At 41.7% G+C, this 15,785-nt stretch overlaps 1 protein-coding gene across 1 annotated transcript in view; it reads right to left on the bottom strand.

The window, feature by feature from the left end:
- The window catches only part of MRC1 (mannose receptor C-type 1), a 98,421-nt gene that overhangs the window by 67,240 nt on the left and 15,396 nt on the right, over positions 1-15,785 (bottom strand). The window contains exons 3-5 of the mRNA XM_042945032.1: positions 12,979-13,152; positions 8,540-8,704; positions 900-1,013 (exon numbers count right to left, since the gene is read on the bottom strand). Coding sequence (XP_042800966.1) covers positions 900-1,013; positions 8,540-8,704; positions 12,979-13,152 — 453 coding nt within the window. The remainder of the gene's footprint in view (positions 1-899; positions 1,014-8,539; positions 8,705-12,978; positions 13,153-15,785) is intronic.

Here is a 15,785-nt window from a genome sequence, read left to right as displayed (position 1 = left end):
CTAGCGACAGTCCCGTAACTATGCATGGAAGGAACGCACTGGAAATGGAATTTCAGAGTTAAAAGCAAATCAATTTAAACCAATGATTAGTTGGTTAGTTCTGAGCATTTTCTGTCCTCCAAAAAATTAGAACGCTGTTAAAGTCTTGATCATCACCCAAGTGTGTTTGTGTGTGTGTGTGTGTGTGTGTGTGTGCGCGCACGTGTGTGTGTGTGTTTAACAATTAAACTACAAATTGCCAACAAAAGTGCTAATAATTATTGTGCTAGTGTAGAATATCATCATCTGTGGCTGAAATATTGTTTTAATCCAACTCTATTAGATTAACAACAGGAGAAAATGATGTTAATGTAGACCTTAAGATCATTATGACAATGACAGATATATTGCAAATATCTCAAGGCTCACAGTGAGAAATTGCCCAGCCCCAAATAATTTATATTTGCTTAATTTCATACTTTTTGTGTGTATAAATATAAATACATATAAAATCTTTCAATACACTATATAGCATGACATAGTATATATATCTCATAAGTATACATTTTATACATATGCACTTTCAATTGGAACGCTGTAAAATTCAAAAATTTGATTTTGAATATAATACCTAGCAAATCAAGTATACTCAGAAAATATATACTTTCACAGAATCCTGTATTGATTTGTGTGATTATCCTCTCAGACAAATCCCTATCCTGGGAAGCAGGTATAACCTTAAGGTTTTAGTATCCACAAATCACGTTGGCAGATTTCAAAGCAACATGAGAAATGGTCTAAATTTGGTAAAGTCTCGCAATTCCTTTCTTTGAGCTCTATATGTGAGATGAAGAAGATCTCCATGGTATCCAGATAAATTGAATTTAGATGAGTTTATCCACAGGCAAGCTGAACTCTACCTGGTAACCAGTTCAAATACCGGAATGGACTCCCACCACTCCACTGCCAGCCACTGTTGAAACTCAGGCTGTTAAGTCCAATCCAGAGTCCGGAAGTCAAGGAACTGGTTAATCCTATAGAATAAAAGCAAAAACAAAAACCAGACTGACATTTGGAAAAGACAATGAAATCAAATGCACAATTAAGCAGCTGACTCAAAATGTATTTGAAGGAAGTAATAAAAAACCATGCCTAACATTTCTCCTTTGATTCTCCTAACAACCTGAGGTAAGCACAACTACTGTCTCCATTGGCAGATACAGAAATGGAGGTGAGAGTGTAAGATTCTTAGTAAGATCTATTAAGATTCCTGCCGAACTTCTAGCCCAGATCTGACCAGGCTTCAACCCACCGTCTTGAATACGCCTATACGCCAGTATGAACGTGCTTTTCATTTCTCTAGCATCAAACATTAACATTTTTACTTCATTTTAGAGCACAAGGTTTATTTTGGATAAAATTCAGAGTTTTCTACCATAGAAATGTTTTTTTAATGTTTATTTAGTTTTTAGAGAAAGAGAGAGACAGTGTGAGCAGGGGAGGGGCAGAGAGAGAAGGAGACATGGAATCCAATTCAGGCTCCAGGCTCTGAACTGTCAGCACAGAGCCAGGCGCAAGGCTTGAACTCACGGACCATGAGATCTCGACCTGAGCTGGAAGTCGAACGCTCAACCAACTGAGCCACCCAGGCTCCCCTCTACCATAAAAATGTTTAATAAACATTTCAATTTACCAGTCTCATAAATTATTACCCAGTCTTACATTCCAGGACATATTCTAAGAATTTTATTTCATGACATTTTTAAAACTCACTTTTTCTTTTCATTCAGATTTTGCTTAAATTCTAAGCACAAAATCTTTGGCTAACAGGAACAACGCTTTGTTTAGGCACTTCATAAATCATAATTACATTGCTTCGAACTCTGTGCCAGGCCTGATCTGGGATTAAAAAAACAAGCCACAAGGACCTCAGCCCTCCAGGGTCAAATACTCTCATCTGTTACTACCCGAACGTTTTTAAAAACCACAGTTCTCTGTTCTGTCTATATTCCTTTTAATTCATTGAAGAGTTCATCAAACACAAAACTGTCCTTTGTCTTTAATAAAATACCAAACTCAGGTGGGTATTTTTGTCAATGGTGAGAATTACCACTTACTCTATTTAGAGCGCTGTACTTGTTCATTTAATCCTCACAAACCATGATAGTGTCTCATGACACCAAAGCCCAGACTCTCTAGTTCTGATGTAACCAGCTGAGCTCTCTGACAGTTGCTACCATTTTCCCCAATTTTTCATTAGCTTAATATAGGCACACATTCGTGTGACCAATTCAAGTGAATGGAAGTTACAACGACTCAGTGGCAAATAATCATATCTCACATTTATTACACCTACTTCCATGAGAGTGCAAATGGCTGTCTTAGAGGTCATGTGACCTGAACATTGCACTCAGTTGACTTAGCATCTGGCAGAGAGGTACTTGCAAAGGGAGGTGAAAATACCCACTTGAGGACATCGATTCGGTTGTGATTAGGTGGACTGGGGCTTAACAAACCGAACTGAATTCAATACTGGAGTTACTTATTGAAAAGTAAACCCTATTGGGTGATTTCTTTAAATAAATAAGAAAATAACAGTGGGATGAAATTAAACTCTGGAATGTAAAAATCAGTGAAGATTAATGCAGATTCACTCATTTATATCAAGTGTTCTGAAAACAAAGTTTGAGTTAGCACAGCTCTTGTATGCTGGTACTTTATGTACCTTGGGAGGTATCTAGCCCAATTCCTTCATTTTACAGAGGAAGAATGTAGAGACGGAGAGATTAAGACACGCGGGGAGGATTAGTGGATCAGGATTGGAACCTAGGGTTCAGTGTGGTTTCTCCAGTGGATTCAATTCCTGTTTAAATTAAACTTACCTGTGAGTTACTACCCCTTCTAGATATATTACCCTTTCTAGATAACTCTAAATGTTAGGACACCTTTAAATACACAATAATGACCTAGACAGATATTTCTGATACGTGTCCTTCCCTCCCAAACAACAGCCCATGCCACAACTCACTCTCGTCACCTGCGAAGACTCAACTTTTGGTTCCCCAAAGTTGAGATCTTACCAAAAACTAGAAATGTTTACTGTAAACTATACCAAGAAGATGACATTATCAAAAGGGGAAGTCTTTATATTTCTTTAGTCTTAAATCTCTGGGATGAGTGGCACCAAATATGACTGCTTTCACTTAAAACATAATAATAAAGCAATAAAAATTTACTCATATTAAATCAATTTTATAATTAGTCATCTTATCAATGGCCTCCTTTTAGTTTAGTAATTATGTTTTGTGTATAGTAAAAATACAGTTATTAAAACTATTTTGAGTACCATATGATTGCTTAGAGCACTTTAGGGTAAGTTAAAGAAACCAACTAAAAAATAGTGTCCTACCTCTTTTACACAACAGGTAACTTATAATGTGTCAAGAGGAAATACTCGTCCACCAGACTGTGCCTTAGAAATGTCCTTCTAGGGTTGGATACTACATTATATGTTAATGATCACTCCATGAAACACTATTGAACCCTGAATGGCTTTTTTCATACATCACTTAAAATTGCAGTGACTTGAATAATAATTCTGTCTGTACCTACAGAGGCGAATGCTAGAGGAAATGATGCCAAAAGTAGCATTTCACAAATGTTAAAGACAGCTATTTCCCGAAGTCAAATCCCCTGGCATTGTAAACAATTTATTAGTTAAGAATATAAGCATATGTAACTTTTCAAAACTGTAAAGAATTCACTGCCTATAGGAAAAATTAAAGTAGATTTTCATCTGACATTGCTGTGTTTGGCATACTGAGAAAAGGTGATAGCTTTTTCAGGGAATTATCTATCCTCTGACGTCCCGCACATGCTCTAGGTACTGGTAGGCTTATTTTCAAGAGCGAAATTAATAAATACCTCTCAAACCAGGGCCTAACATGTAACAAGTGCCCAATAACTGTAAGCTGTCTGACTATTGTTATTGCTCCTTATTGAATCAGGATCGGCAAGAAGTGTGTTCAGAAACAAAATTCAAATTTTGTGTTAAGTAGGTCACTTAAAGAAGATGGTCGTCATCCACAGATTTCTTTCTCGAATGTGCTTTTGTAATTTCATAGAGAGACCAAGGCTTTGCTAGCGATACTACACAGAGGATCACTTCCGCACGCTGAACGTTTCAATTCTTGATTTTTCTGCACACTAGTCTGAAACGGTTATATGCCTGCTTCTGCGCTTAGGTATAATAGATGATGTGTTCGTGTCCGGTGTTACACTTTGTTTTCATCTTTCCTGTATCATGGTCCAGTACTTTTTCCAGCCAGCCCCCAAAACAATCAGGGTAATGAGCCAGCTTTCAGTTCCTACATCTTATTTCGGTTCTGTAAATCTTAACCCTGCACATATGTGGTTAGAACTCTGGTTCGGGCACTGAGGATTACATAGCGTCCCAGCATTTTGGGGGTAGAGACGGAAGTGAGGATATAATGCAACATGTGTGGGTGATGTAAGAAGGTGCCACCGGGCAGAGCGGTAAACCCTGCAGGCAAAGGGAAATCAGACTGTTAGTTTAGGTTAAGTTCACTGAAACAGGGAGCTGTTCACACCTAAATTAGGGTTCTCTGTAGTGCTTCGGGGACGACCAGATCCTTGCTCACTTTGTGAGAAGGACCCGGGCAGAGTGAAATGGAAAGACAGTACCTGGTTCCAATGCAACTATTTTCTGAACAGGAGGCACTGGGCAAGTTTCAACCTTCTCCCCCCTAGTCTGTTATTTCATCTATAAAGCGGAGACAATAATATTCATTTAGGAGGTAGGCGTGAGGTTTAGAAACAAAGCCCAGCGTCTGGCACACAGGAGCCGATCCATAAATGACAGCTAATTGGATCTGAGCGTCATAAAAATGACTTGGATGGTTTTGTTTTGTTTTGAATGTTTATTTACTTTTGAGAGAGACAGAGACAGAATGCAAGTGGGTTAGGGGCAGAGAGAGCGAGCGAGACACAGACTTGGAGGCAGGTTCCAGGCTCTGAGCCACCAGCAGAGAGCCTGACGCGGGGCTCGAACCCACAAACCGTGAGATCATGACCTGAGCTGAAGTTGGCCGCTCAACCGACTGAGCCACCCAGGCGCCCCTACTTAGACTGTTTTTTTAAAAAAAAAAATTATATTTACTGCTCACAATCCTCACATAGAATAAGCCTTAAGAGTGTAACTATTTGTGGGTATTTTTGTTTTGTTTTGTTTAGTTTTTAGTGACCTGTTGCCCCAAATAGATCACAGTCCTTCACTCACACCATTGTTTTCCAGATTCTTCCCCCAATACATCCCAGTAAATCCTGAATGTCATGAATATCTTCCCTCCAGAAAACAAAATGCTGTTTATTTCATGAACTCCCCTTCAGACTCTTTCCCCCCAATCCATGATATTTTTGACTTAAAGAAAAGCAGGAAATACTCCAAATTTCATTGGAGAAGTCATTCTTATCCAGGTTTCAGTTAAAATTTGCTGACTAAAATTCCGGAGGCTTGGATAAGATTCAAACAAGTATCTGAGGTGAACTGAGCCTCTGAATCTCTTCAGGCTTGTTGGCTCTCCTGAGGGACACAATAATAGCTCTGGCTGATTAGGAAAGCATTTCCTGCCGCAGCTGCTGTCCCTCCCGCCAGCATTACCCCTTTCCTCTAGGCAGCTGGGGAAGGCAGTGAAACAGTAACCTGTGTTCAGTCCCTTGGCTTCCAGAAAGCCAAAAATCCAGTAAAACTCGGATGAGTCAAGATAATACAACCCACAGATTCCCCTAAAAAAAAAAAAAAAAAAAAAAAAAAAAAGCCAATTGAAACCATTTCAACCTCTTTGTAAAGTTTTTATTTTAATTCCAGAATACCTCACCCAATTTTCCTCACAAGTGCCTTCCTTAATCCCATCACCCGTTTCACCCATCCCCCACCCGCCTCCCCTCGGGTAACCATCATCATTGTGTTCTCCATGGTTAAGAGTCTCTTTCTTTGGTTTCTCTCTCTCTCTTTTCCCCTTTGCTCTTTTGTTTTGTTTCTTAAGTTCCACATACAAGTTCAATCACACGGTATTTGTCTTTCTCTCACTGACTCAGAAACCATTTCAACTCTGAGAGAGTTCTTCTCTCACCCACGCCAGTGTGCACAGATAACACCAGCGTTGTCTTCAATCATCCCTTCTCTCCCTGGATCATCTACGTGAAATTAGTTGTGTCTCTTTCTGGGCTTTCTGTCCTTAATTTTATGCATGGTTGTAAGTATTAATCACTCTGATACTATGTCCCAACACTGGGAAGGCCCCCCAAACCAACACAAGACCGAATAACTGAGCAGACTGAGGCACGATTCCTTCTCTGAGCTTATGAATACGCAGCGAGGTCAGATTGCTTTTCTGTTGTCAGTCTCGTGAACATGCCCCAGAATCAGCTGGACGGTTGATAATATGCCGATTCCTGGGCCCAACCTACTGATCCAGCATCTCTGGAGTTTGTGCCCACACGTCTTTGTTGTACCAAAGTTCCCCGGTGATTTAAGCAAGTTCACATTTAGGAACCACCGAACTTACTGTTTCCTTGCCGTAAGCTGACCGCCCATCCAAGCACGAGGCTGGATTTCTAGATAATTATTTTTTGTGTGTGCTGCACCATCATTTGTCAGTCACCAGACATTCATTGAGACTCTCTTCCTTGGAAGGTTCTGTGTGAATCTCTTGGGGGTTTGGGGGTCATAAATAATCATGAGACATTCCTCATATCAGCCATTTGCTCATATAATCCATTCTCCACATAGCATTCAGTTTCCTTTCTTCGTGGCACTTCTGTGGCACGTGTATTTATCTGTTGTTTATGTCTGTTTTCCCCACTGGACTTTAAGCTCCACGTAGAGAGGACATGACTGGCTTCGATCACCATTGTGTCCCTATGACCTAGCATAATACCTCACACACAGATACCAGCCCCCTTGTTGAATAAATGAATGAAAAATAACAAATAAATGTATTTCTAATCTTGTAGGGGAAGTGGGACATATAGGTAAGTAGCTATTATAAAAGCAGTAAACAGGGGCACCGGGGTGGCTCAGTTGGTTAAGCGTCCAACTCTTGGTATGGGCTCAGGTCATGATCTCACAGTTTGTGGGTATGAGCCCCGAGTTGGGCTCTGAGGTGACAACACGGAGCCTGCTGGGATTCTCTCTCTCCCTCTCTCTCTTTCTCTGCACCTCCCCGATGCGTGTGCACATGCTCGCTCTCTCACTCTCTCAAAATAAGTGAACAAGGGAAATGCAGATGGAAATGGATAAGATTGCATTTCAGCTGTATGAAATTTTGGCAATTCCAGGTACGAGAAATGGCATGAGATTTAAAGATGTGGTGGTGAGAAAGTACGAGATAAAGATGAGAAACCCAGGGGTTCCTGGGTGGCTAAGTCGGTTAAAGCATCCCACTTCGGTTCAGGTCAGGATCTCACAGTTCATGAGTTCGAGCCCCGTGTCAGGCTCTGTGCTGTCAGCTCAGAGCCTGGAGCCTGCTTCAGATTCTGTGTTTCCCTCTCTGTCTGCCCCTCCCTGCTCCCACCCTGTCTCTCTCTCAAAAATAAATAAACAATAAAAAAAAAAAACTTAAAAAAAAAAAAAAGATGAGAAACCCAAACCCTTCTGTCGAGACTGCAAAACGCATCTGTCAGGGGGCAGATGACAGCCTTTGAATGCCAGGCAAAGGTGTTTTGTTAATTACTTGGTAGAAAATAAGAAGTCACTAAGGGCTTTTCGAACACAGGAGTCATAGGCTCAGGGATATATTAATCTGGTAGCAGAGAAAGGGGGACCTGGAGGGAGGGGATTCTGGAACAGGGGATTGAGGATGCTTATCCTCCGCACTCCTTTCTGCTCCTAATCTCTCTCTGTTCCCCAAGTGTGGGTCTCAGAAGCTAGAACAAATACTTTCATTTCAAGCAAACATTGGCTCTTTTCATCTTCATAATCCTACAAGAACAAATGCTTCAAAAGCAAACACCTTGAGGAAAGAATGCCAATAAAGCCTGAAAACCAGTACGGTCAGGGAGTTTGAGAGACAGGAAGCAAAAAGGACGCAGGGTTTCAGAGCGGCTCTTGACTGGTCCCTGCTTGTGGCGGGAACGTTTACTTCATTTTATCCTTTTGAATGCCATGATGCTGACAGAAAACCTTGGGCTTCAGGTTGGACCTGGAACACTTGACCAGCATAGCAGCCCTACTGTGTCCAAGAACATCCCCTAGCGACGGAGACGTCTTCTACTCTGAACCCAGATTAACTCTCGGAATCCTCAACGCAGGTTCTAGAGAGACTGTCGCAACGGATGGAAGCGGGTTGGCTGAGGAGACAAAAGCCATTTGCCATCCCAGGGGCCAGTGGGTCATACCCTGGGATGGCACCTGTTCAGGACTGACTCCCTCATGATGTCCGTCTGTAATCCCCTATGCTGGCTGCTCTTAGGCTCCAGCGGATAGAAGTGGAACCATCATGATCTTACTTACAACTTCCTTTTCTTCTCCTGCCATTACCTGTCAGGTACGTCTGCTCGTGGATTTCCGTGATACTCAAGAGCTCGGCACTTTGTTGTTGGCAGCTCCTCCTTGCCTGATGCCAAGTTAAAGCCGATTTGGAGTTTATCTGGTAGGAAATGCCAGTCAACGGGTCTTTGTTCCATAAGCTTTCACTGCCCTCAACTGTAAAAGAAGTCAAATGGAATTGGCTGTATTAGGCGGAGAAAAGACTTTCAGGGAACAATGTTTTGTACACAATTCTAATAGTAGCATTATTTCCTGCAGCTTATTTCTTTTCCTTTCTTTCCTTTTCCTCAAAGTGTCTATGAGATTTTCTTCACTCCCTTAATGAAAAGGGGAGTTTTCAAAAGATGAGCCACATCCAATTGTTGTCATATGCCTAAGCAAGGAAAGAGAGGCATCATCTCCCTACTTGTCCGTCAGGAGGTTTGGGATCAGGTGAGTTGGGGAGTGGGGCAATTGCAAATACTAAGCAAGAATAGAGATGCCGGCCCGCGCTCCTTAATCTAGAAAAAAACATATAAGGAAAAGAGAAAATATATGTCTCCTCTCAGCAAGTGGATATTCTGCCTGCACGTCCTAGTTGGGTCTTTTTAGACCAAAGTCACAGGCATTAGAAGGCAAAGTCATGGATGCCACCGCCAGGCTGACCTGGACGTGCATTTAGGCAATGTCACCTCACTAGTGGTTTGTCCTTAAATTGCAAACCCCTCAAGTCTCATTTTCCTATTTCTAGGATATATTAAATAGAGGCAGCTCCAGGCAATAACAGATGCAGATTGTTAATTTTTCTTCCTTCAGGGCAAAAAATAATCCTTGTAGCTTATTTTTTCCTTTGTTATTTTATGATCCCCAATATACTCTATAAACTTAGTTATACCTCATGAAAGGTCAATAGTAGAGATAAATATTGTTTACAAGTGTGTTACATATAAGATGTTGGGGAAATTAGTCAACAAATGAAATATTTCTGTGTGCTTCATGTTATGAAACTTTCCCTCTTGTCTTTTTAATAATACAAATTTCTACCTACAAATCATAGGAAGTAATAATTTCTTCACTTGTTTGTAAGAAAGAGAAGGAATTATGTAACTTCTCAAATTTTCTAAGAGGTGTTCAACCTGCCACAACGTCGGCCAGTCTCCAATAAGCGTGTAGCCCTATGCTGCCATGTGACAAGGAAGTGACCTTTTTCATACGCATACCACAGAATGTGACACGAAACTTGGGGTTCCTTTGCACACCAAAGAGGAAGAAAAATATATCAAAATTCCATTCAGGCAACAACACAGAAATTTCTAAGAAGCTTTCATTATAAAATTATTATATATTTAGATAAAAATAAATTGGAGGGGCGCCTGATTGGCTCAGTTGGTTGAGTGTCCGACTCTTGATTTTGACTCAGGTCATGATCTTGGAGTTTATAGGCTCGAGCCCCACACTGGGCTCTGCGTTGACAATGTAGAGCCTGCTTGGGATTCTCTCTCTCTCTCTCTCTCTGTCTCTCTCTCTTTCTCTCTCTCAAAAATAAGTAAGGAAGGAAGTAAATAAATACACTTTAAAAAGATACATAAAATAAAATAAATTTGAATTGGTGACGTTAAATTTAAATGATCACGTAGTTCCATATCCAAATGGAGTCTTGTCCACGTAAGTGAGACCATTCGAATCAGACTGGTTTGGAGTTCATCTGAAGATGGAGATGTTTTATACCCCTATTTTTAGAAATTTGGAGGCCTCATACGGTAGAAAATGTGAGACATCCAAAGAAAGTGGGGGGGGGGGCGTTATTTTCATGTCTGGGGATATACATAACCAAAAAAGGGAATGCAGTATGACTCTTCATTTAAAAGAAAGTATGTTTGGCTCTTGAGGTCAAGGAATTGAAATCTATTTCTCACTGCTTGCATAGGTTTCCTGACACTACATCCCCCCTCACGTTCAAATTCCCGCAGTGAACCAGCACAAGTGATGCAGCAAGCTCAAGTTGCAAGCTACGGAGGACTGAGAGAAAGGGTCTTTTCCTTTTCCGGTTCTCACGATGCTTTAAAATAGATGTCTAAACAGAAGGGAAACACTGTAATAAACAATGCGATGGACAAGGAAGAAGAGCACATATGAAAGTGTCACGAGGTCAAAAGCCAGTACCTCATCTTCCTGTATTAAACCTTAACCTTAAGGTTTAAATTAAGGCTAACCTAAAATCAAATGTTCTTTTGAAAGGAACGCAAAGCAATGAAAATGAAGTAGACTGGGAAATTGCAAAGCCCTTTAAGAAAGGCATGGGATGCCTAAAATGTGCTTTACGGGTTGAATGCGTGTTGAAATCAGACACTTTCATTTCCTAGAGTTATCTTATTTTTACATTGAACAAGAAAAAAGATGTATGCATAGGTTTTGAAGGCATAAATTACAAGGACGCGAGAGAATACTCAGGACTCCCATCCAACACACATCTATCCCAAGGTTGTGAGGGTTTTGTGGGGTTTTTTTCACGTGTGTGATTAGTGATTAACCATCTGTCTTCCATTTAACGATTGATTAAATCATACATACAGCTAACAACTCCTTCATCAATACCACTTAAGTCCAAGATGCTGTAGTCAGACCTGGGAAATCCACATCCCCAAGAGACTCCATGATAACAGATTTAGAAAATACCATTCCTACTAAGTAAAGGTGAGAGACGCTCCTTACCTTTGGAAAACAAGTCTTGCTTTATCTTAGGGGAAAAAATAGCTCGATTCAGATGAAAACACTTCTAATACAGAGATCAGACATCTATAAACCTTTCATGGGAATCAAACCTCTAAAGTGGTTCTAAGAGACGTGAATGCAGTTACTTCCCCCCCAAGAAAAGGAGAGCAGTGTCACTCTGAATGGGAAGCCTGTGAGTTTTTGTCGATATTCACCCAGGACATAGGGACTGCACCCAGTAGAGGATTATGATAATATCCGAGGCTGAGAAATCACATTCATTTTAAGTGGGATTGTGTATCGAGAGAGATAAGCAAGTATTTTTCTTAGAATTCTGGCTTTAACTTGAGAAACTACAATATTTTTTTGTGAATTACTTCCTCATATTGCTCAGAATAATGCTATCGTTGGGTGGGTGCATGGTCCCCAAACTTCAGCTGTAAGCAATGCTCTTGCAGCTGACGTGGGCTCACGGCCATGCCAGGCTGCTAGTGTACCCAGATTCTACCCCGGATCCCACCCCTTTGCAGGCCAGCAGGAGGAAGAGTTCTGGGTAACAGCATAGAATGGGAGCTACTGCGACCCAGAAAGCCTGAAGGAGCAAGGGGGGCAGGGAGTAAGACATTTAGGGAGTAAAAAGGAAGGGGGTAGCTAGCAGAAGAGACAGGAGGTGGGATGAAAGGGAAAGTGGAGGGGCGCTTGGGTGGCTCAGTCGGTTAAGCGTCCGACTTCAGCTCAGGTCACGATCTTGCGGTCCGCGAGTTTGAGCCCCGCGACCGGCTCTGGGCTGATGGCTCAGAGCCTGGAGCTTGCTTCCGATTCTGTGTCTCCCTCTCTCTCTGCCCCTCCCCCGTTCATGCTGTGTCTCTCTCTGTCTCAAAAATAAATAAACGTTAAAAAAAAAAAAAAAAGGAAAAGTGGAGCAAAGAACCCCTCCCTCACTGGCCCCATCAGCCCCAGCCCCGCCTCCCCATTTGAGGCCCCTCCCCCATCCCACCTAAACCTGCTCCCCTGTTTCTTTACAGATTCTTGAGTATGGAAAGACTACCCAGGACTCATGTTCTGGCTGCTTCCCATCAATATCATGCAAAGCCACTTGTTTTTGTATTCTTGCGATAATACTTAGGTTTTCATTTTAAAAAATCCTTCGAGCATGAAAATAATCCTCTTCCATTTGATTCATAGCTATGTTGAATTAAATGATACTCTTTTTAAATGAAATTAAAGTTACTGTCATTACTATTCATTACTATCATTTTCACAGAACGGAGACACAAAAGTGAGGAGCCCCTCACATGTCTCCGTCTCCACCAGACGACATGCTCATGGCATTAAGTTTTATTTTGGGGCTATCATTTAATAAAGGCAAATCCCTGGGAGGGCAGTTTTAAGTAGACATTGCAACGTGTACAGTATAATTTGCCCTAAAGTCTTAGCAAATAACCTACAGGAACAGGAGAAGGTGAAGGAAAGAAGCAGTTGGTGGAAATAAAGCGATCATGTGATGTAGCCCAGGGCTGAGAGTCAGAAGATCTGTGTTCTGGTCTTCAGCCAATATGGATCACTTTCTCCATTATAAAACGGGGACAATGACACCCGTACAGGGGTGTGGTGGAGGGTGACGGGATAATAAGTGGGAAAGAACTTTGGAAGGGAAAACGTTCTCAACAAACGCAACATGTGCTCGTTACGCTGACATGGGAAATGTGTCAAATTTTCTTGGTGGGAACGTTACTTACATTTCAATGGACAATATCCAAATAGCTTGTCTGTGTCATAATCTGGGGTGGTTCCACACCAGAGCCATCCATCTGATCGCCCAGCGCTCGTGCAATCTGCATACCACTTGTTTTCAAACTTGAATGGAAATGCACAGGTTGCCCCATTGGCATTGCCCAGCAGCGTGTACATGTCTAGAAGAGACATATCGACGTGCACTTAGAATGTCAGTCAATCTTCTCAAGGTTGACTTTCTGATAAGAAGGATGCCGAAAGAGGATCACACCTGAGGTCCCCACCCAGGGAATCCCTTTTTCTTTCCCTTCTGTCTCTACCCCAGTCTTTTTCTGAGTACACACAGCAGTCTCTATCAGGAACAATTCTAGGACCGCTTCATTTCCACTGTCTTTTAGGACAGATTTGCCTCCTGCCTCACATGAGGCAAAAGTAGTCAGCTATACTGACACCTGCTTGGATTTCTGCATTTCCTCCAAAACAGGGAAGAGCCCATCCTTCCTCTTGCTTGGAATCACAGAATTATTGAATCTCTAGATTAAAAAATAAACTTACAGCTGTATAACTCAAACGCACAGTCAAAACTTAAACCCCGCCTACTTAAATCCTGTCAAGCCAGCCTCCACTGGAGTCCCTCAACAACGACTCTGAGAAAGAGTCGGAAGTTGAGCATAACTCTCTAATCCACATCATGGAAAGAAAGCACCGAAAACCATTTACGATTAATATCTGCTTTCTTAAAACTGAATTCAAACACAAGAGACAGAGGAAATAACAACTTGGGGAGATAACAACCTTCTATAGCAACATACTTAGCCTCTTGCCACCAGCTGATATTCAGAATTTGTCCTAGATTAAAATACTCTTTTCCTAATTAAGTTTTGCAGATCCTATGCCTTTAAACAGTTCTTAAAAGACATCTCAGGGCACCTGGGTGGCTCAGTCGGTTAAGCATCTGACTCTTGATCAGGTCATGATCTCACAGTTTGTGGGTTCAAGCCCAACTTCAGTCTCCCCACTGACGGCACGGAACCTGCTTGGGATTCTCTCTCTCTCTGCCCCTCCCCTGCTTGTTCTCTCTCTCTCTCTCTCTCTCTCTCAATAAATAAACTTTAAAAAAAGACATCTCAAAATTCATTTAGACAATATAAAGTTTGTAAAACATGTAGCACAATACCCAACATATCTTAAAATCAAAACGCATGTTAAGCTCCTTACCCTCTTTCCTTCCCCCTTACTGCACTTATCCCGTCCTCCTGACAAAGCCAGGTTTATTTTCATTTACCTCAAAATTACTTTTTTGCCAATTAGCTAGTAGTTAGTCACTTCAAAACGCAACTCTGGCTTTTGTGCCACTAAGTTACAGGACTAGTTTTCCAAATCATATCTCATATAGGGGACAGGCTAGATTTAGATATGATTATGCCATTCGTAACCACTGGGGTTCCTGTTCCTTCGTATGAGGAAAATCTGTTAAGACCACCTCAGGGCTAGTTGTACTGTTCATTCAATTAGCCAAGAAATTGTCGACACTGGATTTATAGATATCAATCAGAAATGGGCTTTTCAGGACTAACCTGATGTGTTTTTTTTTTAATTTTTTCTAACGTTTATTTATTATTGAGAGAGAGACACAGAGGGTGAGCAGGGGAGGGGTAGAGAGAGGGGGAGACATAGAATCTGAGGTAGGCTCCAGGCTCTGAGCTGTCAGCACAGAGCCTGACGGGGGGCTCGAACTCACAAACTGTGAGATCATGACCTGAGCCGAAGTCGGTCGCTTAAACAACTGAGCCACCCAGGCGCCCCAAACCTGATGTATTTAACAACGCCCTGGCGAAGCCAAAAGAACCACATTCTAGTCCAGCCACTTTCACTGGCAAGCCATGTAATTGCAGTTTCTCTTCCACTGTGGTCCAAACTCCCAGACAACACTTAGATTCTTCTAAGTCTGTAATTCTGATTCTGTTATTCTAAAATAGTCCCTGACCTCGGCCAGTTGTCTCCCCCAGGTTTTCTTTAGAGAGACAGGCTCTACATATACCCTCTCTGTACTGTCTTCAGATAAACGTGTACTCTACAGTGAGCAGATACCAAGATCACTCTGAAAGCCTAGATCTTCCAGCAGGAATATCTTAAGTATTGAGAAAGACTTGGAGAGCACCAAGTGTGGTCAATGGACCATCTTCATCCAAGCACCCAGGTGTTCATAAAAATAATTCAATAGATTCTTGGACTTTCCCCCTCATGTGCTGATTTAGAGTCCGGGTAGGGGGGGGACCTTGGTATCTTCACTTGTAACAAGCTTTCCTGGTGATTCTTAAGCATATTTAAAGTTTGAGAACCACTATGCTAAACCCTCTGCATACTTGTCTCACAGAATCCAAAGCAGGCTCCAGGCTCTGAGCTATCAGCACAGAGCCTGATGCGGAGCTCGAGCCCAGGAACCATGAGATCATGACCTGAGCCAAAGTCCGGTGTCCAACCAACTAAGCCACCCAGGCACCCCTCCAGTGATGTATTTTTAAATGAAATAAGAAGTCCCATGTCTTAGCACCAATCTTCGTGTTTTGAATCCCTCAGGACTATTTTACGATCTGTGAAATTTAACTCATTCAACTTTGGTTCACTCTTGTCCGGCTATAGTTTTCAACCAAGTTTCTCTTGAAATGTTATCTCTCCTATGACTTCTAAACTTTCATTATGTTCAATAAATGCTCCCGAATAGTCTCTTTCTGAACACTTTCTCTCTCTCTCTCTCTCTTTCTGCTCTCCCTCTTCTTTATAAAGAAGGAAAATGGATGGGGCACCGGGG

This window comes from Panthera leo, chromosome B4, assembly GCF_018350215.1.
Source record: "Panthera leo isolate Ple1 chromosome B4, P.leo_Ple1_pat1.1, whole genome shotgun sequence".
NCBI lineage: Eukaryota > Metazoa > Chordata > Mammalia > Carnivora > Felidae > Panthera > Panthera leo.
This window is presented reverse-complemented; position numbering and strand designations above follow the sequence as displayed.